Source organism: Staurois parvus, unplaced genomic scaffold (genome assembly GCF_062004578.1).
Source record: "Staurois parvus isolate SC_StPar_1 unplaced genomic scaffold, SC_StPar_1.0 ptg000102l, whole genome shotgun sequence".
NCBI classification, from domain to species: domain Eukaryota; kingdom Metazoa; phylum Chordata; class Amphibia; order Anura; family Ranidae; genus Staurois; species Staurois parvus.
The window spans coordinates 2,533,377-2,558,637 of record NW_028317898.1 but is presented as its reverse complement, the minus strand read 5'-3'; the positions used below and the strand labels follow the sequence as shown (position 1 = coordinate 2,558,637).

Genomic DNA, 25,261 nt, shown 5'->3' with positions numbered 1-25,261 from the left:
AGGCTGGTCAAGAGTCCTCACCCTGTGTAAGCTCTTGTTCACCTTACACTTTATAGTTAATGGTTAAAGTACAACTAAAGGCTCCTGTATAAAGAAGTACAATGTGATGCGCACACCTAATGAAAAGCAGAGAACATGCTGTCAAACCAAAATGCAGTGGGCAAAATATTTTTTTTAATCCCGCTGTAGTGCAAGTGGGCCCAGCCTACACAAGATTGATGATTATACTCTGAATTCAGGGGCAGCGCAGCATTATTGCCACATCATCACAGAAAGCTGCATTAGGTGGACTTCTCAGGCTGGATCACAAGGTATTTGTGGGAATTTGCAGAGGGACCAACAGAAAACTCTTGTGCACATGTAGTTTTATTTAATGGGAGGCCATAGTTCTTGGATGACTGTTATGTGTTAAGAGTTTAAATTAAGGGGACTGTTTAGGTTTTAAAGGTGAAGCTAATTGAGTCAAAAAAAAGGTGATTGGTTAAGACATGTTGGACAATTTTCAATTTATTTTTATAATAAATCCTGTATAATAATTTTAAATAAATGTGTAGTTAAAACTTTTTTTGTTAGTTTTGGGAACACAGAGATGAGGTTAAAATTCCACTCAGGTTTTTTGCAGTCTGTGCCCTACTGGAGAGATTCAGTATCTTAATTTTAGCGACTACTGTCACCAAGACAGAAAAAATGAGAAATCCAAACTGTTACAGTTGTCACCAGACGTTAGGGGAAATCACCCAATGGGGACACTTGTTTGGGTGACAACTGCCTAAGTGGGGAATTCCACTCAATTCATAAAGATGTCCTCCTATTCCTGTTGTGCCTCTAGGGCAAGAAGTGCTGGAAAAGCTCCCAATATACAAGATAGAAAAACATAAGCTGGATGAGGGTTTTAACAAGAACTCCAGGAAAAAAAACGTTTCCTCCTGAAGCTCGCTCTTTTTTCTTTTTCTTTTAAGAGTTTACCGTTTTACTGACCTCCAATAGTATGGCTACTGCGAATATATCCAGTGTACTTCCAACACTCTGACACCCCAGCTATGGGTCTCTCACACAGCACCCATAGAGTCACTGGCAGCTGCATTGCCCACCTTGTCCACTCAGAACTCCTTGCTTTCTGTGAACCCATTCAAAAAATCCAAAGCTATCTGTGAATGGGGAAGGGAGAGTAGAGGTGGGCGGGGCAGTTCCAATGTAGGAGAGCCATATATTTCCTCTTGGAACACCAGTGCTCAGTGAACCAGTAAATTGTAAACAAAACAGGGAGATCCAGGAGATGGCATGCCAGCAGATTGTAAATGTTTTTTCTAGAGTTCTTCTTGTTGTTTCAAATTGTTTTCAGCTTCATGAACTCAAAGTGATAGGTTCTCAGCATAAACAAAATTATGTAATTCATAGATGAAAATTATGTGTAATACGACACACAAGAAAAACACATAAAAGAATATTCAAATAATTTATTAAGTATAAAAATATTTCTTTACATTTTAGGAATCTGATTATGCAGTCAAAGTGTATTAGAAAGTTAATGCACATTAAATAAAAATAGAAATATAACAAAGTGTACTCCCGCTCCCCACCTCTATCATCAAATCTGCAAGTACAGACTCCAAAGACAAACCCATTATCTCACATCCCAGGGCCATGAAATGTTTACATCCTTCACGTTCCTGTGAATTTTATGTCCATGGATTGGTCCAGCCCATATAGAAGAGTCATGGAAGCCTCAGTTCAGCCACTGTTTTCTATAGTCTGGGCTTAGCACACGCTCACCAAGAAGAGGATGTGAGAAGGCGACTGTCTACACGTGGTCTGTTTCTCTCAATATTCAAATTTGGATGAAGAAAGTAGGATTGGTATATGGGATTTTGTGTAAAAGAGCAATTCCCCTTTAAACTCGTAGATGTACTTAGCATGCAAAAACAGTCTACAAAAGTACGGTATCACATAGCAAACAACCACCGATAATTTCTCACTGATCTAATATCAGGTAACTGAAATCTGGTTGGTAAAGGCTACAGTACTTTGTTCATGATCACTGCTCTTTGTTTGTCTGAACAAGTCAGCATATAAATTATCTAGCAATAAATACCAATTTTTGCATTTTAGAAATACACAAATTACTAGATAATGCTATTGGATTAAAAACTTATCCAAACAAAAAACAGTGGGGGTATTTTACTAAAAGCAGAGCATAGTAACCAACCAATTTATCTAAAGTATTTTCTGTTAAAGTGGTTGTAAACCTCAGACATGAAATATGAACAAAGCACATCCCTCTATAGCGTGTACTTGTCTCAATCCAGAGCACTAAGTGTCAAGTTTTCCTGACACAGAGAAAAATCATGCAACCTGTGACTGACAGCCTCAACTCTGTTTCTGTGTGAAGGTCCCTTCCCTCTAATCAGTTCTCAGAGCTCTCACGCTGAGTTTAAATTCAGCTCTCCGCCCCCTGCATTTCAGAGCTGAGAGATCCTGTGTAAATTCAGCATTTTGAATGGATGTAGAGAAGGTTGTAGATAAACAGGTACAACTTGAATTGCATCCAATCTGCATGAAATGTGAAAAACACTGCTTCCTATGGTGCCTGTTCACATATATCTGGTGCACTGCCTGTGTGGATTCAGTGAGGTTTTAAAAAAAAGTCATGTCCAATTTCTGAGCAGTGCGATCACGTGTGAACAAGATAAGATCCTGAGCTAATCCTGTCCTGAAGCTGACGTAAACAACTACTGTATCAATTAGCTGTGAAACCTGAGCTTCATTCCACACCGCACGTGTGAATCTGCTCTTAAGCGTAACTAAACCAAATGTTTCCCAAAAGACTTACATTTGAGGTCAATAACGGTTACAGTTACTAGTATGCTTATGTCAACTCTCTCCCCAACTGTCAAGACTTCAAATGGCTGGTGTCACAGCTGATCACTTGTATAGCACCATGTTAATTGTAGATCAGATAGAGGCTAAGATGGCAGATTCCTTGGCTTTAAAGGAGAGGAAGGTTTAGTTTCACTTGAAGCTTTGAAAATGGAAGCTAGAAGCTGATTGGTTACTATGTGCAACTGCTCCAGATTCTGTCAGCTCCAGTCTCAGCATATTCTCCTCAATGTCTATTTCTTTTTAGAACATGTAGTATACTATGGTTTCAGGTGCATTCAGTTTTGTTGTAGTAATGCAAATGTATTACCAAGAGCTACTCAAATAGCATTTACACTACTTATAAAAGAAGACAAGATAAAAAGTAAAAACTACAAAAAATATTGAAATATTTACACATTCCATTTTTAATGTGAAATCAAAAGTTGGTTAATTAAGAGAGACAGTGTCACCTTTTCCATTCAGGGCAAAGTGACCGTGTCTGATGCATTGCCAGTGCTCCTCCGCTGCTTCTTCTTTCATAGCAGCTAGTGACTGGGGATTTTGGTGGCCACCATGAAAATGGAAGCAGTGGCAAGGGAAGTATCAGTGGGTCACTTAAGAGGGTCTTTGCAAAGGCGTTGTCTCTTTGACCTGTATATGGAAGGTGACAGTGCCTCTTTATTAAAGGCAGTCAAGCAATTTGCAAAGTTATATAACCCACAGCCACCAATTAAAAATCAAACAAGCCGACTTGTTTATTAAAAGAAACCCAAACCTACCCCCACCTTGAGTTAGACACCTATGGCGATTAAGGTTACTGGCTATTGGTTAAATAGCAACAGAGATGTAAACAGTGCCAAAGGTATGCATGGGCACAGGGTAGGGGTCCTAAAAGCTTTAATGGCAAATGCACAAAGCAACTCACAAAGAAATGAAATGGCTTGCATATAAGATGATGGTGACTCCTCCAGCCGAGGTATGGCAAGGGAGAAGACCAGCAGGCTGATTGGCGCATGTTCAGAGCATGCGTGCTCCTTCATGGCCTGAAGGAGGAACACGAATACTCTGAACAATCAGCCTGCTGGTCCTCCCCCTTACATTTCCGGTGACGTCACTATCATCTCTCAGCGTCCTGGAGCCCTGGAAACCACCAGGGCAGGTGAATGGACCGCGAGTCACGTTGCTCACAGAGCTGCCTACCTGAACTGGAATATACCTTGGCTGGTGGAGCCAACATCATCTTATATGCGAGCCATTTCATTCCTATGTGAGTTGCTTTGTACATTTGCCAAGGTTTTATCCCAACTACTACACCTAGATCAGTGCTGCTGTCATTTCTATTTTGATCTCCCACACAGAGAAGCTTCATCTTTGACAGCTGGCAGCTATCAGGACTAAAAGCCACTAATTTGTGTATGGACACATATGGACTCTTGGGTGGTATATTGCCATCACTCCTGCATTGTTCACATCATATATGGATTGTATGCCTCCTCTACTAGGTCCCCTAGCGCCATTATACCCCAATAACGGTAAGGGTCCGCGTTTTTAATTTTTATGACGTGTGCTTCATTCATTGTTCTAAGCACTTTTAATTTGAGAAAGCAGAAATCTGGTTGATGGTTATGGGTTGCTGTACCATGTACACCTTTTTTATTAAGGGATAAAGCTAAAAGTCTATAAAAAAGACAATTTGTGGAATCAACTGAAATGGTGCCTACCAATTTATCATATTACATCTGACATGTGTCAACAGATTTCAGTAAAGTGGCTAGTTGAATTCCTGCAAACACTGCTTTATCCCAGATAAACAAACTATAAGGTAAGCCAAGTTTCCTTCAAGAAAGTTCAATTCACTGCTGCCAAAGAAGAGATAATGACATGGAAATTTCACAGTGACATGGAAATTTCTTTGTTTCAGTGTTGCCTCCTCCATCTGTCACTTTGGTATTTGAAAGTGTTGTATGCCTGTGTCCCCCACCATGCTATTACCTTTCTCTGACCCTTGTGACACTGAAGGACTCAATGGCATAGGGTAAGAGGAAGGTCTTAGCACAGTGGAGGACACAGGCATTCAACACTCTTTAAAGCATTGAATACCCTGCCAGGAAGGGAGGCAGGTCACAGGCCGCTGGAGAGGTACGTATACTACCTTCTCTCAGGCAGGGAACCTGACGTGGTCTCTTTAACATCTCTTACTACAACAGTACATACAAGACATATGGCAGTAATAATTCTCTTCACATTCACTATATCACCAGACTAGTCCAAAATATCTACACAGAATTATTATGAAAGTACAAACCATGTATTGTAATGCTTGAATTCACTCCCCAATGGCATTTATGTTTTGTACATTAAAAGTAGAATATACAAAGAAGAGATTTAATGGCTCATACTCAAGGTGTACAATGCTTAAGAACACACAAACCAAGGTAAAGCAGGTAAAGTGAGTTTATGACTAAGGACATCTGGTGGATAAGACAGACTCCAATGTCTCTCATGGCCTTTGCACAGACAGCAGCAGTCCGCCTGTGTTACCTGGTGTTTGTGAAATGGTGCACTGTGCGCCGACTCTCTTGTTTCAGTTCCTCAATATGAGAATCTAGTTTTTGAATAAGATCCTGCGATCGCAGCTCCTCCTCCTGTAGGAACCGTGTGGCTATCGTGCTGGCCGGGGAGGACGGTGGCATTGGGAGCTACAACAGGGAAAAGTGAAATGAGAGATAAAACAGAAAATATTATTAACGTATGACTGATGTAAATTGTGTGATTCTAGGAGATGTATGATGGGGAAGGGGGGCCGACAGTACAGAAAAAGAAGCTATATGAGATGGGGATTAAGGAGGAACTACACTCACTAGAGGCAGATTAATACATCTCCATGTCTGAGCCTCTAGCAAGGAAATCAAAGAGCAAAACAGAAATGGTATCACCACCATCAGGCACAGAGGTACCTTGGTATACTCACATACCAGGTAATACACTGCTATTTTTCATTAAAAATTCCAGAAAACAATGTGAATTTTTTAATAGAACTGCTTATGTACAATCAACATTTCTAGATGTTCCCTATAACATAGTAAATCTTCACTTACAGAGTTCAGTCCACTTTAAATAACACTTATAGAATAACTCCACCTTTCTTGAGAAAAAAAAAAAAAAAAAAAACATCATAAAAAAAACATTCCTCTCTGGGTGATCTATGTACATTGCAGGGATTTTAACAAACTTTGGTTCAGATTCTTATCTGGTATTCTTAATATAGAGCTGTTTGTTTGTCTGTGTCCATGTGAAAAGGGAATCAGTCAGAGTGATTTTCTCATTATCAATTAGCTGCTCCACCTGCAGGACTTTACTGAGAAAAGTGGCAGGGTCTGCATCCCTTGAGACATGATTTCCGATTGGCAGTATCTCACCAAAAAGGATATTTTTGTTGCAAGGAATGGCCAAAACCTGACTTGTATCTTAGTGCAGACTTCTGGAACAATTAGTACACAAATCACGCAAGCAGGAAATTACATTTTTAGGCGGCGTTCTGTACACCATCTGTGTACAGAATGCTTCTAGGTAGCTATATTGTATTGCATTTTACAGACAAATTATAGCGATGCAGATTGAAAAAGAAAGGTCGTTTTCAAATGCATTCAATTACAATATGACATGTGTTGCAAATGTATGCACTAAATCATTTTTTTTTATTTGCTATTTTATTTTACCCAAGAAAGTGGAGTTACCCTTTAATGGGATAAATAAAACAATGAGACTTTAAAAGGTTAAATATAGTTCCTATATTAAATATTAACCACTTGAAAGTTCATGTTTTTTGGTCACAGAATACAGAATCACAGCGGAATTAATCTTGTCCTCAACTTAAGTGAAGTAAGTTTTCACCTGTGATTCCCGGTTAGAGTCCTCATCTTCAACATGAACATCTGCTTTGCTGTGCTCAGAAGACACCGATTCCACAGAACTTGTCCTGCTTAAACCTTTTAGAACAGAGGCGGCTTCTCGTTGAGACTGGAGAGCACACAGGACCTCCTCATACTTCTCAGAGACTTCATTCAACCGTTCATTAAGTGCAGTCAACTCTGTCTCGTGCTTGCCCAGCAGTTCCTGGGATCTCCTGCCAGGAAAAAAATGTTTTATGGATCAGAAAAACATATTCAATTTACAAATGTAGAGCCCTCTAGGGCTATTAGAGAGTTATATTGTTTTGCTCACAGTAGTGAAGTGATCATGTCTTACTGGATTACTTTAGGTCAGGCTGGAGGGCTCTCCAGGTCAGGTCTCTGGTACCTTCCCCTGGTTCTGGAGTCTTCCAAAAGTGTCTACAAGCCAGTGGGTGGAGGGGTGGAGACTAAAATCTGCATATTAATGGAAGTTGGACCAATCCCAGACAGGAGGCCTGGCTGGGTGGCAGACAGGCCCCTAAATATGAAAGAGCCTGGCAAGCAGGGGAGTCCGGTGATCAGGTGGAATATGGAATGTTAGTACTGTAAGGCCTGAGAGGGGACCCAGGGGGAAGGGGGCTCTAACCTCCAGGTTGGAGCTGAGAAGGAGGAGAAGAAGTTTGGAAGAGGAAACTGCGCCACAATTCTTATACAGAGGGTACCCTGTTCAGCATAGAACACTAGCCCAGCAGCTTGAACAAGCAGTCTTATACAAAACTTCATGATACAAGGGACCAATTGAGTACCTCTACACCCCCAGAGCCTACAAGGGGGAGGGCTGCCATGTGCAATATCCAGCAAGTTCTCCCTGGGACAGTGCTAAGGACTGTTCTGGAATCTCTTGCTCTGGGATACTTTTTAAGACAGCCAGGTGGGTGGGTAGTTTCCAGCTGGAGTCTGAAGAGATTCACTTAGAGGGACCTAGTGCTCCTTAAGGAGACTTTGTAATTGAACCATTAAGAGACAGAAGCCACTGTAGAGGGAGTAGAGTCCAGCATCCATCCTTTAGACACAGAAAATAGGAAGTTTGTTCCCAGAGTTACTGTTTCAAGTGAAGTTAGGCATCCTATATAATGATAAAGACTCCTCATTACAATAGAAGAGGGAAATCAGCACACCAGCTAACATGTTTCATGCTAACATCAGCGCTTATTCATAGCTTAATGAATATGCACTGATGTTAGGGTGAAAAACGTTAGCTGGTGTGCTGTTTCCCCTCTTCTATTGTATTGTGGAGTGTTTATATGGAAGATGTTACAATAAAGGTCATTATATGGGATGTGTGATTAACCAGAACTCTTTTTCCACATCATGCTGACTGCATACACCTGTCACCCCAGCTGCAAGAATCTGTCATTTCCTGCTACTGGACTGTGCTGTATGCACCTAATGGTCCATGTGAAAGAGATCTAACAAATGGTAAACAATAGTTCTGTCGAAGGTGTGTGCAATGCACTGGCTGCAGCATTTCAACATCAAACAGTCACAGAGCTGGAACCTGACTGAAGGAGTTATGTTATTCATTAGGGTAACACTTAAAATGTACATGCTAATAATATTAATAATTTAGTGGCAACCTTAGAGATAAAACTACTGCACTGTTTCTTGGAGTCACATTTTGTGAACCTCTCCCTATGTTTATGTAGGCTGGTACATTAAAGAGCCATGTAAAAATGAATATTCCTCTATTCCAACAAAAACATCTGTAAAATTATTCTATTCTAAACTCCATCACTGGAAATGCGATGACCATCTGGTTTTGTTGGTGGTATAATTTGGTTTTCATCCAGAATCGTGAGCATGCCAGTACCACATAAGTTGCTGTCATCCAAGGGAACCAGTTTCCTCACCTATCCACTGCAGTCTGGATATCCGACTCTCGTGTCTGCAAAACAAGCTCCAGATCCCCCCGAGCCTGGGACAATTCTTTCTGTAGTTTCTGGTTCCCACACTCAAGATTTTCCAAAGCCTAAAAAACACAGGAGAGATTGTAATGTGAAATAAATCCAAGCAGCACATACAACAGAAATGTAGAAGGAAAATTACAGGTAGTACACTACAATCATCTATGCCAACAGGTAATCTAAAAAGTTACAAAAAAAAGACGAAATTGCATGGGCAGTCCACAGTGGGGGGGGGGGATAATTCACCAAGTTCTCTGCAATGCTTCTATTTTTCTTTGTATATTGGTATATATTAATTACTGGAAACAGATAATTATGGCCATATAAGACTCAAATTTCCTCTGATTCCTTCTGAATCAGCCGAAATTCAAGCCGTGGATGGCCCTGTTGGCACCGCTGGGCTCAACAAACTTTGATCTGAAATTTAAAGGAGCTGTAGCGAAAATTCTCAGCCCAACAGTGACTGCAGCCAATCACATGCAGTCACTGTTTGGGTATTCAGACAGACATAGGAGCAGCGACTATCAGGATGCAATAACCAGCAGGGGAGAATCCTCCATCAATGTGGTTTAGCATTGATTGGGGAATCAAGTGATTTCTCTCGTTCAACATGTGTGGCTGAATATGAGAGTTCACCTTTACATTAACATGTTACACCCATATTTAGAATGTAACATGTTATGAATAGCCCAGCCCCTGCTTCCCCTCTTTGACAGCTAGCAAGGGATCTCTCCCCACTTGCTGTCAAAATAAAAAAATTTAAAAAAAAAAAGTCCTCTGTGAATGAGAAACTACATGTCCTGACAACCTTAGTGGCTGTCGGCTTGTAGTTCTCAATAAACTACCACAGTGCAGTGGACCGCCGTGGTAGTTTATTGAGTCTTCCTGTCAGTATATCTGCTTGCCTGTACATCCCATACAGGCAAGAAAATTTACGGACAGGTCTGCATGAGACCTGCATGGCACCAACGATTTGTTGATCTCTGGTGCAATGGTTTACAGGCTCCTGCAACGAGAAATAATAAATGCACATTTTTTTACCTGCAAAAAAATGTTCATTTATTATTTTTTTAGCAAAAGGTGAACGTATCCTTCTATGTATACGGCTACCCTAAAAACCTTCACAGGAGTTACAATGTTCAAATCTTCCCCCATTCTGCTAAAAAACTGTTTTGTTGCAGACTCTGTCCTCATTAGAGAGGCTTCCTATCACTTTGACAAACTTTCAACAGGACAGAAAGCAAGGGAAAATTCCCACGAGGGAAAAGACAGGAGTAAAAACCTGAAAGAAGACTTAACCTCCCCTACTCTATCCAAATAAAAACCCCAAAAAACTTTTTATCCTTACTGGTAAAATATGCTTCCTGGAGTACTGTAGAGGACACGAGTTTCGTTAAATCCTTACAGCTGGGTTATATGCAGCTACTGTCAGGGGACTGGACACCGGCAAAAAAAGGCAAACTGCAGGAACATTCTCTGTAGCACCGCTCCCACTCACTTCCATTTAGCCTCAGTTTTGTGGCAAGCAATAGGGAGCTCATAAAGGAGGGAATCTGATTTCCTAAAGAAGGCAATAGCTAAATGACCAGATGAAGGCAGAAAATCATAATGGGGGCAACCAACAGAGCAGAGGGTACTAGGGCTCTGACTCAATGTACTTTAAACAGCAATAGAGCTTAAGGCTGAGCCTGAGCTATTGAGCTCATCTGACCCCTTATCTTTCCGTTTCTGGTCTATCATGTGTGATTAAAATGTCCCTGGTGAGGCGCAGGGGGGAAAACGCCACATTGAAAGCACTTGAAGGTCACTAACCCAGGATCAGAGAGAGTAAACTGCTAAAAATGTGCCCTCGAATCTAGAACCATGAGATGTTGCTTGGTTGGCTACTGAATGCAGAGGAAGAGGCAGGCCATGCAACCTTAGACAACCCCTCAAAATATGGTGGCGCATGTCCAGCACATGATTTCTGCCATGTAGGCGCAGTACTGCATGAAAAAGCAAGGAGGAGACCAGGTGTAACAGTGGCACAGCAGGCTCCCTCTGCAAAGATACCCAAATGGCACCATTAACCCAGACCATCCTGGACTGTAAAACTATACTACCAGAAGTGTGGAAGGCAGTAATTCTCATCCCCAAAGAGCATTTAGTGATTAAAGAGATTCCGCCCCTATTTACTGATCGTGTCAGCAGCAGGTATAAGAGGGAGATATTGTCTTCCTGACTTTGCCCTTTTTACAGTGGGCATATCACTGCAGGGGAGTAGGCACTACACCAGGCAGACCATGTAAATTGGCAGGCTTCTCTCTGTAGAGAGAAGAGTTCAATCCCCTAAGGACACCAGCAAAAAAAACTGAGGCTTGGGGATGAAGAATGACCCTGTAGTCTTTTTGCCAGTGTCCAGTCACCATCTGAAATGACAACATATAGCCCAGCAATAATGATTTAAAGAAGCCTGTGTACTGCACTGTACGATCGGGTAAAACATGTTTTGGCTGGAGTTGTGTTTTTTAATAAACTGATCATTAAAGTGGTTGTAAAGGCTCAAGGTTTTTTTTACCTGCATGCAATCTATGCAAGCAGGTAGAAAACCTCCTGTGAGCAGCTCCCCACACAACCCCCTAATAATTACCTGAGCTCCATCTTGATCTAGCAATGTGCACGGAAGCCTCGGCTGTCCCGGGTCTCTTCCTACTCATTGGCTGAGACAGCAGCGGGAGCCACTGGCTCCCTGAGCCAATGAGGAGAGAGTGGAGGGCAGGGCAGAGCCGTGTGTGTGTGTGCGCGTGTGCGTGTGCGTGTGTGTGTGTGTGGACACACAGAGCAGCGGCTAGGGAGCAAGCTTGCTTGGTTGTCCCCATAGCCAGCTGCATGCTGTGGGAGTACTCAGCAGGAGCACCAGCAGGTGACCCGAGGAGAGGAAGATCAGGGCTGCTCTGTGAAAAACTACTGCATAAAGCAGGTAAGCATGACATGTTTGTTATTAAAAAAAAAAAAATCTGCCTTTACAATCACTTTACTTTTCACACAATTCACAGAAAGAATACAATAAAAAATGCATAAGCGCAAGTTACTTTTACTGAAAACCAAATGATCTACAAATGCTAAAATATAGGCTGTGATACTTATTCACAAATCTTGACTAGCCATGTCGTCTCTAAAACTACTTGCGTAGTACCTTATCCTGCGTTGCTTCCCTGTCAGCTCTGACCCGCTCAGCTTGCACGCTCCTCTCCCATTCTTTGGCTGTAACGCTGGAGGCAATGCTAATGTCCCTCTGGTGTAGTTCTTGTGTCAGCTGAGAGATCTCCTTCTTCATCCCATCAAGAACACTGCTATATGACAGTTCGGCCTGGCAGAGCTGGCTCTTCAACTGTTCGAAGAAACATTAGAGACTTTCATTTATTTCTTTTTTTTTTTATTAATTTCAGTATTTTTTTTAAGTTTAGAGAAATAAATTATTACAAATAGATGTATAGCCAGTTAGCTATCATAGCATACACTCACCGGCCACTTTATTAGGTATACATGTTCAATTAATTGGTAACAGAAGCTGCCAATCACCTTTCAGTATCTTAATGCATTTAGGCATGTACACGTGGTGAAGACAACTTTCTAAAGGTCAAACTGAGAATCAGAATGGGGAAGAAATGGGATTTAAGTGAATTTGAACATGGTATGGTTGTTAAAAACTGAAAGGTATCCTCCTGCGCTCAATAGGATGAATAGAACTGTTTTTTAGCTGCTGCCACTCAACTTAAACCAACAAGTGTAAAAAAACTTTAAAAATTAGTGAAGCGCTAAAATGATCAAATATCATAAATAAAAATAAATAATAAATAAATAAATCTATGCCGAATCATATAAAAGTGCTCAGTGATATCACACAAAATCCATATCAATAACACCTCCCTACATGGGAGATTAAATTAGTGAAATCCCAATATATAATAATATATCGTGAACTAACACACAGTGAACAAACTGATGATAATATAACTGAACTCTAAATTAAGATCCACAAAAATAGGATATCAAGTGGAAAAACATACCAGTGACTTCCTCCCCAATGTATAAATAAACTATTTAACATTCATTATTGCCATAAACTGATAAACAATGCATAAATTAGAGAAAAAAGCCCATGCATGTGATTCTGTGTTTCAAACAAACGTGTTCTCCACTCTAGTGTGAAAAGTGAATCCTCCAACCGGCAGCAATACCTGCTCACCTCCTCACGCTGACCCACACAGGGCCACAAAGCAGTTATCACCTTAATGGTATATCCTCTCAGATAAAGCTCCTCATCCAGGTGCACTTAGATGGCTCCTCCTTAATATATCTCCTCACTTGCATCTCCACTCCAGGGCACATAAGTGAATACAAAAAACCTTTCCATAGTGTAGGAATTCCATTTATTTAAAGATAAAAACAGTAAGGTATTAAACTCACATTTCAATCCCAATAAAAAAGCTTTGTTACCACATCCTATGAGTGTATTTGCATAGTAATGGGGAATCCAATATGGCCGCGGCGTCCGGACATGTGTCACCCGAAATGACGAACCGACGTGTTGCGTCACATGCGTTGTGACTTCATCAGGGAGTGGAGATGCAAGTGAGGAGATATATTAAGGAGGAGCCATCTAAGTGCACCTGGATGAGGAGCTTTATCTGAGAGGATTTACCATTAAGGTGATAACTGCTTTGTGGCCCTGTGTGGGTCAGCGTGAGGAGGTGAGCAGGCATTGCTGCCGGTTGGAGGATTCACTTTTCACACTAGAGTGGAGAACACGTTTGTTTGAAACACAGAATCACATGCATGGACTTTTTTCACTAATTTATGCATTGTTTATCAGTTTATGGCACTAATGAATTTTAATTAGTTTATTTATACATTGGGGAGGAAGGCACTGGTATGGTTTTCCACTTGATATCCTATTTTTGTGGATCTTAATTTAGAGTTCAGTTTTATTATCATCAGTTTGTTCACTGTGTGTTAGTTCATGATTTATTATTATATATTGGGATTTCACTAATTTAATCTCCCATGTAGGGAGGTGTTATTGATATGGATTGTGTGTGATATCACTGAGCACTTTTATATGATTCGGCATAGATTTATTTATTTATATTTATGATATTTGATCAGTTTAGCGCTTCACTAATTTTTAAAGTTTTTTTTACACATGGTATGGTTGTTGGTGCCAGATGGGCAGGTATGAGCATTTCAAAAACTGCTGAACTACTGCAATTTTCACACACAATCATCTCTGGGGTTTCCAGAGAATGATCATAAAAAAAGAAAATATCCAGCGAGCGGTAGTTGTGTGGACAAAAATGCCTTGTTGATATCAGAGGTCAGAGGAGAGTGGGCAGACTGGTTGCTGCAACATTCAGATGGTAGGGTCAGAATTTGATGTAAACAACATGAAAGGATGGATCCATCCTGCCTCAACCAGATCAGCGGTTCAAGCTGCTGCTGGTGGTGTAATGGTGTGGGGGATATTTTCTTGGCACTAGCGAGGTGTACCTAATAAAGTCGACAGTGAATGTAAATTACATTATTGGGCAAAAACAGAATAATGGCAGAGTGATAGTTGACAGTGTGTGTGTGTACAGTTGTGTTCAAAATAATAGCAGTGTGTTGAAAAAAGTGAATAAAGCTCAAAATCCTTCTAATAGCTTTTATTTCCATACACACAAATGCATTGGGAACACTACACATTCTATTCCAAATCAAAACATGAAGAAAAATATATCAAATTTGTGTTGTTCCTCTAAAGAAAATTGAAGAAAAGTGAATATTAGACTGTTCAAAAAATAGCAGTGTTTGTATTCTTCTTTACAAACTCAAACATTCACTATATAAACTGAAAAATGTTTGAAGATTTTGCTTTCCTTTGAATCACTTAATGAATATTTAGTTGTATAAGCACTGTTTCTGAGAACTGCTGTTTATCTGTGTTGCATGGAGTCAACCAACTTCTGGCACCTGTGATCAGGTATTCCAGCCCAGGATGATTGGACTACATTCCACAGTTCTTCTCTATTTCTTGGTTTTGCCTCAGAAACTGCATTTTTTATATCACCCCACAAGTTTTCTATTGGATTAAGATCCGGGGATTGGGCTGGCCACTCCATAACGGCAATCTTGTTGGTCTGGAACCAAGATGTTGCACGTTTACTGGTGTGTTTGGGGTCGTTGTCTTGTTGGAACACCCATTTCAAGGGCATTTCCTCTTCAGCATAAGGCAGCATGACCTCTTCAAGTATTCTGATGTATTCAAACTGATCCATGATCCCTGGTATGCGATAAATAGGCCCAACACCGTAGTATGAGAAACATCCCCATATCATGATGCTTGCACAGCCATGCTTCACTGTCTTCACAGTGTACTGTGGCTTGAATTCAGTGATTCAGTGTTTGGGGGTCGTCTGACAAACTGTCTCCGGCCACTAGACCCAAAAAGAACAATCTTACTTTCATCAGTCCACAAAATATTGCGCCATTTCTCTTTAGGCCAGTCTATGTGCTCTTTGGCAAATTGTAACCTCTTCAGCACATGTCTTTTTTTCAACAGTGGGACTTTGCGGGGGCTTCTTGCAGATGGCTTGGCTTCACATAGGAGTCTTCTAATTGTAACAGTACTCACAGGTAACTTTAGACCTTCTTTGATCTTCCTGGAACTGATTGTTGGCTGAGTCCTTGCCATTTTAGCTATTCTATCCATTCGAATGGTAGTTTTTTGCTTTCTTCCACGTCTTTTAGGTTTTGGTTGCCATTTTAAAGCATTTGCGATCATTTTAGCTGAGCAGCCTATCATTTTCTGCACTTCTTTATATGTTTTCCCCTCTCCAATCAACTTTTTAATCAAGGTACGCTGTTCTTCTGAACAATGTCTGGAACGATCCATTTTCCTAAGAATTTCAGAGAGAAATGCACTGTAACCAGCATGTACAACATTTGCTGCCTTCCTTCCTTCAATAAGGGCAATAATTGCCACCTATTTTTCAAAGAATGAATGACCTCACTAATAGAACTCCACACTGCTATGATTTTGAGCATGCCCCTTTCAATTAGTGATTCAATTACACAGAATCAGCATCATGCAATGTCATGACTATTGGGTCTGTTGGATTTCTATTACTCTACCACACCTGCTAGTAAATTATTTGCCATGTAGAAATATCATTTCTACCAAAAACAGTGATTGATCAGGTTAGTGATGTCTGAATGCTATTATTTTGAACACAACTGTATATACACACACATTTTATATATATATATATATATATATATATATATATATATATATATACATACATACACATACATACATACATACACACACATATGTACACACACATACACACACACACACACACACACACACACTAGACCAAAAACTTGAAATAAGTCTACTGTGACCAAATCCCATGGGACAGGATTGGATGTCTTAGCAGCCAGTCGCCTAGCACCAGCACTGTCACATGGAAGCAAGAGAGGAGAGTTACATGCTCCCCATACCTGTAAGTATCTAGTATTTTCTCACTACTGATGGCCAAATGGAGTACTGGAGGAGTGAAGAAAAGGTAAGTATACATTGCTGAAGGACCTACCAATAAAGCTAAATTCCAGGCAGATATTAATACACAATTAATGAAGCTCTATATTCATCAACACATTTGTAAATGTAGTTTTTAAATTCAAGAAGGTTAGGTTCCTGAATGTAACTTATCTGGTTAAGTCTTTTGCAATCCCCTGTGCATCAGAGCACAGACTGGGGAAGGAAAAGCCAGTACAAGCAGCCATTCAGTTGTGCTGCAGTGCAAGCGCATAGGAAAAGAGAGCAAAGTGACAGTGAAATGAGCTCATCAATCTTGTTCTTCCAAATTTTACTGTCCAGTCACAGGCTGGGGGAAGAACAGGACCTTTAGTGGCTTAGCGGTTGCAGCACAAGAGCCCTTGGTTCAAATCCCGACAAGGCACTAATTACATGGAGTTTTGTTGTTGTACCTGTGATTGTGTGGGTTTCCTCTGGTACTCCGTTTTCTTCCCAAAGACATGCTGGTAGGTGTATTGGCTCCCATATAAATTGGCTCTAGTGTGTGTGTATACTGTATATGTATGCATGTGAGGTAGGGACCTTCATGGGGGAAGGGACTTGTGTAAATGTAATATGTAAAACGCACTGCATACATTTTTAAGCACTAAATAAATAGCTAAAATAAGTAAATATGTTACTTGAAACATTAGTACAAATCTAATACTTGCCCATTCCTCAATGTTTTATCCCTTAAAACACACTGCAAGCACAGAAATATAACTGTTGATGTAACAGAAATATAGAGTTCTCCTACCGTACTGTTTGAGCGTATAACACAATGGGGTTTATTTACTAAAGGCAAGTAGACTTTGCTAAGGGCATTTGCTCCAGAGCTTAGTAAATGAGGTGAAGCTACACTTTGCAAATCTCATGGAAGGTAAATAAAAACAAACAGCATTTCTGCTTGCACATGATTGGATGATGAAGGTCAGTAGAGCTTCCCCTCATTTACTAAGCTCTGAAGCAAATGTCCTTGCAGAATGCAACTGCACTTGCAAAGAACACAGTCTATTTGCCTTTAGTACCCAGGTGTCTTCTGAGCTCTCAGATACTAAACAAGTGGAGTCCATCCTGCCTATTTCATATCTGAGAGATTAAAAAGGACACAGGTCTCTCCTTCTTTATACCTTCTTGTTCACTTCATTGCTATCAAGATTTCTGGCAGAAGCAATAGATATTTTCTTGAACAGATTAAATAAAAAAAAAAAAAAAAAAAAAAAACTTGCAAGGGTATATTTGGCACACCAAATTAGGGAAGTTCATTGTAGGTAAGGGTTTATATGCATTTTAATGTTAACAGAAAAAAAAATCATGTCTTCAGTCCGGTTAGACAGGACTGCACTGTGTGGCAGTTTTGTATAAATCTCAGAACTGGATGGCCAAAAATCACAAATACTCTGGCAGGGAAAACAGCTGTCGGATAACAGCTTGTAAGTCTGACAGCTGATCATTGAGCGAGGAACTGTATCCATCGGAGAGTAGGTTGAAAGTCTGAGCAGTCACTAAACAGGTGGGTCATTAACTGAGGAGTATCTGTACATACATAAACATTTATATATATATATATATATATATATATATATATATATATATATATATATAAAATATAACACACACACACACACACACACACACACAGGAATGTGCAATTCCTATAGCCCGATGCAGTTCCGGGCATGCAGCAGACATCAGTCAACGGTCGACTCTCTTGTAAAAGAAATCCAACTAACTAGCCACTGGATTGCTTATACAAGCAGCGGGAGGGGACATCCCCCCTTCCGCGGGCTGTACTGTCGCACCAAGACACCCAATAGGCTATTTGGTGCTTCCGCTCTGATCTAGGAAACAGGAAGCGATGAGCATACATCACTTCTAGTTTCTCTGGATGTAAATGGCGCCATTTTGAAAAAATGGAAAGTATTTGATCACACCGATCTTGTGCAATCAAATGCTTTTAAGGGCAGAGGAGGGATCTGGGGTCTTGTTGACCCTAGATCGCTCGATGCCTATTGCTGTGACAAGGGATGTTTACGATCCTTGTGACAGCAATAAAAGTGATCAAAAAAAGGAAAAAAAATTAAAAAAGTGAGAATTTTAAAATAATTAAAACTTTTTTTAAAGCACCCACATCCCCACACAAACAGGCGAACGCATGCATCGGTCCTGCACACATGCAAACAGCATTCGGTCCACACGTGATACATCACTGAGAATGTCAGCTCATGGGCAGTAATTCTAACACCAGACCTACTCTGTAAATCTAAGATGATAACCTGTAAAAACTTTCAAAGCGTCACCTATGGATAGTAACATTTACATTGTTTGTTGCCGCTGCACGGGCGTGCACAATTTTAAAGCATGACATGTTTGGTATGCATTTACTCAGAGTAACATCATCGTTTATATTTTACTAAAAAATTGGGTTTAGTATTGTATTTTTTTTTGTGTGTGTAAAAAGTGTATTTTTCCCCAGTGTATTTTGCCCTAGAAAAACAAATCTTTGGGTGTTCTAAGAAATGTTATAGCAGTTTAAGTTGCCATAAAGCCCCTCATCAACCCTTCATATTTTCCAAACTGGCAAAAAAAATGTTTTGTTCTTTTTTTTTTTATCAGGACAAGCAGATTGTCATGAGGGACAAGTAGACTGGAACACTGATTTAGTCCTTGGACAAGTACTATTTAAAAAAATGTCCACACCTCTGTATACATACAATGTATATATTTATATTTCATCTGTGCACGTAGCCGTTTGCCTGGAGAGAAAGCTTTAAAAAGGAACATGTTGTTTTGCCCTACATTGCCCTAAACATTACAACCTACACTGGAAGGACCAAGAGCAGTGCCTACATCTCCTACCTGACCCTTTGGAGATTAGTATCTACTAATGAATAACAGGTTCATTCCACTAATGAGGCAGAGCCATTGGGCCTTCTCTGTAGTCTTAAAGTGAGAACTGATAGAAGGCAGTTTATGTTTTCCCTGTCTTGATATGATTACAACTCATACAGTATATAAAATGGCAGTAAGGAATACATACGATACCAAAGGCCCTGGTACACAGAACATATTATCAAAATCATTTCAAGCCATACCAAATAATATAAAAAGTACAGAGATCTCTCACTGACCTTCTTAATTTCTTCCCAGCATTTCGTGTGCTCATCTTCTAACAGCTGCCTTGATTCAGCCTTCTCCTTAATCTCTTTAGCAAGCTGCTTGCATTGGAGTGTCACTGACCCAATATGACTTTCTAGTCGGGTCACTTCATCCTGTAGCCTCTGCTCATTTAAATGGCTAATGGACAGCTGAGAGCGCAGTACATCCACTTCTGTACACCCATCAGAGAGCCGGGTTCCTTTTAATCTTTCTTCTAATGACCTACAATCCATAATCATAAAAAACTTTGAAAGCATTTCATGCTCACATGCTAAAAATACACAACATGCTCACATGCTAAAATAAAGACATATGAGTTTTTATGCGGCATACCTCTTCATATTATGTGCTCATAATACGAATCAATAATATACTGAAAAATCAGCTTTTCCAACAGCCAGTAAAACAGAAGGCAGACTGCCCCACACCATAAAAAGAATATACGACTGGATTATTTAAAAGCATGTCACACATAATGTTTTTTTTTTATGAAAGAGCAAATAAATCAGTATGATTAGAAAGTTATGAAATACCACATAAACTACAAGTTGTATTTAATTCCTTATACGTTTTCCATCAGCCAATTTGGTTTAAAGGAAACCTGAGGGATCACCTTACAAGGTAAGGTGCAGGGTAGACCTATGAACCTCCATATTCCCTGGCTCAGTTCATCTTTAGGATGCCCAGGGATCTACAAAAAGGTAGCATTCCATTAACCAATTAGCATCCACACTGCTTTTTTTCCAATAATTTTCCCCACTTCCTTCTATCATCTGAACCTTCCTATAGACATCTGAGGCCACTTACTTCATTCAGCACTCAAAATAGGGTAGCAGGATAAGACTAGTTATACATGTATAGATTTTCTCCCACCAGTCAGTTATTGCTGAATTTCACCATCCATGCTAGGCGGCATAGATGGAGGAATCTCAACTGCTGGCTGTTGTATTCAGCAGCAATCAGGACCCATAGCTGCCTCAATGACTGCATTTGATAGGTCACGGTCACTCTTCGGCCTAGTTCTAATGACCTTGCCTTATCTTGTGTCCATCCTGCTTGCAATTTGTTAAGGGCAGAACACATCCCCCAAGTGTCATTTATTAGCTCTTAATTGAACGATTGCCTAACCTCCCCCTGTCCATCCAAGTATTTATTCATAACATTCCGGGGGACGGCTGGCGAGGGGACAGGCTGGCATTCCTTGCGCAAAGTACGCATTACGGCATTAAGTATCTGGCACTTTAAACATGGCACTTTAACTAAGGCAAGTACAAACAATAGTGCTGCACCCCAAGTAGATTGCATGTGCTCTTCCCTCTCTCGGTCAGCCTTCCTTTGTTATCTCTCCTCTCTCCAGCATGCTCTTGCTAACTCTCTTTGTTGCTATAATGCCCTCTCTTCTCAAACTCTCTCTTGTTTACCCCACCTCCCCACCACAACCTGTACATATCACCCTCACTCCTGCCCTCTCAATATCACTGCACTTATCTCCTGCTCTCTCTTGGTCCACATAATGTCACCGCTTCAAAAGCACTGCGGCACTTGCCCTCATATAAATCTCGCTGCCACCTCACCTCCCTCACCCTCCTATTGCTACTAACTTCTGGAGACATTGCCCCAAACCCTGGCCCTCCACCATCAAACTCCAACCCACAGAAGCAGCAGCCTCCCCTCTCTGGCCGCAGCCGCAACCCTCACTCTCATCTCAATTCCGCTGCTTCCACGCACCAACCCCACCCTCCTATGTGCCCTTTGGAATGCCCACTCAGCCTCTAACAAACTCTCTACTATCAATGACCTCTTCCTCTCTCACTCCCTCAACCTTTTTGCTATTACTGAAACCTGGCTCCAAGATACCGACTCTGTCTCCTCAGCTGCACTCTCACATGGCAGCCTCCTCTGGACTCACTCGCCCAGACCCAGCGGACGAAAAGGGGGCAGAATCGGACTTCTTCTTTCCCTAGAATGCACATTCTAGGTTCTTCCTGTCCCCCCGCTCTTTCGAAGTGCACTATATTCATCTCTTTTCTCCCGTTTGTCTGAGGATCGCAGTCATCTACCGGCCCCGGGCCCAGTTTCACGCTTTCTCAATGACTTTTCAGCATGGCTACCAAACTTTCTCTCCTCTGAGGTGCCTGCCATCATCCTTGGTGACTTTAACATCCCAGTCAATGTTCACACCCCTGCCACCTCTCAACTACTCAACCTAACTTCCTCTTTTAACCTAACAAAATGGTCACAATCCAACACCCACTGCAATGGCAACACCCTTGACCTTGTATTCACCCACCTATGCACTCCATGTAACCTCTCTAACACCACTTTTCCTCTCTCTGATCACACCTTTATCAGCTTCACACTCTCCCTGCCTCCTACCTCCCATGCCTCCAATACGCAAACCGTTACCTGTAGAAACCTCCACCACCTCAGCCCTGACCTTCTTCACTCCGCTACTGAGCGCCTCTATGATGAAATTGCACCCCTGTCCTGCCCAGAGCTGGCCACATCTGCCTACAACAACTATCTATCATCCTCCCTGGACGCTCTTGCTCCTCTTTCTACATGCAGAACCAGGCCTCGCCTGTCTCAACCCTGGCAAACAGATGACACCAGAAGTCTCAAGAGACGCAGCCGCACTCTTGAGCGAGCATGGCGTAAAACTAAATCCCTGAAAGACTTTACCCTCTACAAATCCGCTCTTCTTAAATACAACTCCAGCCTCCACGCTGCTAAGCAAACCTACTATAACACTCTCATCAAGATCCTCTCATCCAATCCTCGTCAACTCTTCTCTACCCTTAATTCCTGCCTCCACCCACCAACTTACTTACTGCACAGGAGATTGCCAGTCACTTCAAGAAGAAGATCGACACAATTCGTGATAAGATCTCCAGCGTCAAGCTTCCTCCTCTAACCAACATACCAGGCCCAACACTAAACTCAACACTCCTCCTCCAACCCTGTTACCTTCAAGGAAGTTACCGAACTCCTTTCCAAGGCCCACTTCTCCACCTGTCCCCTGGATCCTGTCCCCTCACGACTGTTGCAGCCTCCTTCCTGCTCTATCCTAAACTTTCTAACCCACATCTTCAACCTCTCACTCTCCATGGGCACCTTTCCCTCCCCACTCAAACATGCACTGGTTACCCCCCATTCTCAAAAAACCCTCGCTGGACCCCACCTGTTTGAATAACTTAAGACCCATCTCCCTGCTCCCGTTTGCCTCCAAGCTTCTCGACCGCCTTGTTCACAACCGTATGAACTGCTACCTCACCAACAACCTTCTTGATCCCCGACAGTCTGGCTTCCGCCCACAACATTCCACAGAAACTGCCCTACTAAAACTCACTAATGACCTACTAACTGCTAAAACCAATGGCCATTACTCCATACTCATACTCCTTGACCTTTCCGCTGCCTTTGACACAGTCGACCACCCGCTCCTCCTCAGTAAACTCCACTCCATCAGCCTCTGTGACTCTGCTCTCTCCTGGTTCTCCTCTTACCTTTCTCAGCGCACTTTCAGTGTCACATAAAACTCCTCCTCCTCTGCTCCTCTTCCAGGTGGGGTACCCCAAGGTTCTGTTCTTGAGCTCCTCCTTTTCTCTCTCTATACCTCCGCAGTGGGCCAGCTGATAACCTCCCATGGCTGCCAATACCACCTCTATGCTGATGACACCCAGATCTATCTCTCCACTCCCCAGCTCACCCCCTCAATCTCCTCACGTATCACAAATCTACTTAGCGACATATCAGCATGGATGTCACATCATTACCTCAAACTCAATATTTCAAAAACTGAGCCTATAATGTTTCCTCCTCCCCGATCTCCCACTCACGACCTTACCATTAAGATCAACAGCACAACCATTGGTCCTTCCCCTCATACCAGGGTGCTAGACGTAATCTTAGACTTTGACCTCTCCTTTGGGCCCCAAATCCACTCACTGGCTAAATCCTGCAGCCTCAACCTCCGGAACATTTCCAAAATCTGCCCCTTCCTGACCAATGACACCACAAAACAATTTATCCACGCCTTGGTTATATCCCGCCTCGATTACTGCAACTCCCTCCTCACTGGTCTACCGTTACACAGGCTATCCCCCCTTCAGTCTATTATGAATGCTGCTGCTAGACTCATACACCTTACCAACCGATCAGTGACTGCTGCCCCTCTCTGCCAATCCCTTCACTGGCTTCCACTAACCCAACGTATAAAATTCAAAATACTAACCACAGCTTACAAAGCCATCCACAACACTGCCCCTAGCTACATCACCGACCTCATCCACAGATATCGGCCAAATCGCCCACTCCGCTCCTCCCACGATATCTTCCTCTCTAGCTCCCTCATCACCTCCTCCCACGCTCGCCTCCAGGACTTCTCCAGAGCCTCTCCCATCCTCTGGAACTCCCTACCACAGCATGTCCGGTCAGCCCCCACCCGTCTGCCTTTAGGCGATCTTTGAAAACGCACTTCTTCAGCGAAGCCTACCCCACCTCCACCTAAGAACTGTACTTGAATCACCTCCACCAGATCATCCCCCGCAGCTATCACCTTTTGTATCATCTCCTCCTTCCTTTAGATTGTAAGCACCACGAGCAGGGCCTTCACATTCCTTCTGTACTGAAATGTATTGCAATTGTACTGTCTCCCTTACATTGTAAAGCGCTGCGCAAACTGTTGGTGCTATACAAATCCTGTATAATAATAATAATTATTATTATTATTATTATTATTATTATTATTAAATTGACTTTTTTCAAGGTTGAACTGACAGGGCCAACCCATGGTTCAAATTTCACCCAATTCAGAGATAGTCAGCTGAAATTCAAACCATGGTTGACTAATTTAGGGGCAAATTATCAAATAAGAAACTGTTCAGTCTAAATTGCCTAACAAACGGCTGTAGTTTTTGGGAACCTGGGTCACTGAAGTGTTTGCTTTATGGACCCAGATCCATGGCACAAGGTAAGATGAATCCATGTAAACAAAACATGGTAAGTGCTCACTGACTCACTTAATAAAATTAAGCCTAGGTAGGTTGCAAAAAGAATACATCTGCTCTGCCAACTGAGAACTATAACTAATAGAACACCGGTTTCCAACCACATTTTGTATGGGTTTATTTTCACATTCCAAAATAGTTAAATCAAAATTGTTGTTACCTTGCAACCATATAAAACCATATATGTTCCATAAATCCAAAAAAATGTGAAGAACCAGGTCAGTGGCAGCAGTGATTTAAGGCAACCTTCACTCCCGGTTAAGGTGAACTCACCTGATGCTGCTCTCCCTTTCTTTCAGTGTGTCGCTCACCCTGCACACCTCTCTGTGTAGTTCTTCCTTCTGTGTTTTAGACCCCTGCAGGAAGTCAGTCTGAGCTTGTATGGTCGCCCGCAGCTCAGCTTTCTCTTCCTGGAGAACCTGTATGAAGGAAAAGCAGGAGGATTTCTTAAACAATTATATTGAAATGTTCAGATAACTACAGTACAGAGTGGCCTATTCAGCATTTTTGTTTCTGAAAAAAGTGAGGAAGCGGTAGAAACTTTGTTAACTTTTTACTGCAGTTTGTGTTGCTAGGGAGTTTTCTCCTTACCTTCTATTTATTTGCTAGGTGTCAGACGGAACAAGAAATTAGGGATAATTTCCCCCTCTGTTACTTGGCAGCCAGAGGAAATCCCCCCCATCAGGAACAGAAGTAGCAATAAATACACATTTATCACACTTAGGTCAGTATAGAAGCTTTCCTAGGATTTACCTGCTGTCCCTGTTCCCATTA

At 41.6% G+C, this 25,261-nt stretch overlaps 1 protein-coding gene across 2 annotated transcripts in view; it reads right to left on the bottom strand.

Moving 5' to 3' along the window:
- Window positions 1–1,442: 1,442 nt before the first annotated feature.
- The window catches only part of CEP63 (centrosomal protein 63), a 40,989-nt gene continuing 17,170 nt past the window's right edge, over window positions 1,443–25,261 (bottom strand). For both annotated transcript variants that reach the window (XM_089671230.1, XM_089671229.1), the window contains 6 exons: window positions 24,761–24,906; window positions 19,451–19,700; window positions 11,892–12,086; window positions 8,663–8,781; window positions 6,754–6,985; window positions 1,443–5,558 (listed from right to left, as the gene is read on the bottom strand). In XM_089671230.1, coding sequence (XP_089527356.1) covers window positions 5,397–5,558; window positions 6,754–6,985; window positions 8,663–8,781; window positions 11,892–12,086; window positions 19,451–19,700; window positions 24,761–24,906 — 1,104 coding nt within the window. In that variant the 3' untranslated portion in view covers window positions 1,443–5,396. The remainder of the gene's footprint in view (window positions 5,559–6,753; window positions 6,986–8,662; window positions 8,782–11,891; window positions 12,087–19,450; window positions 19,701–24,760; window positions 24,907–25,261) is intronic.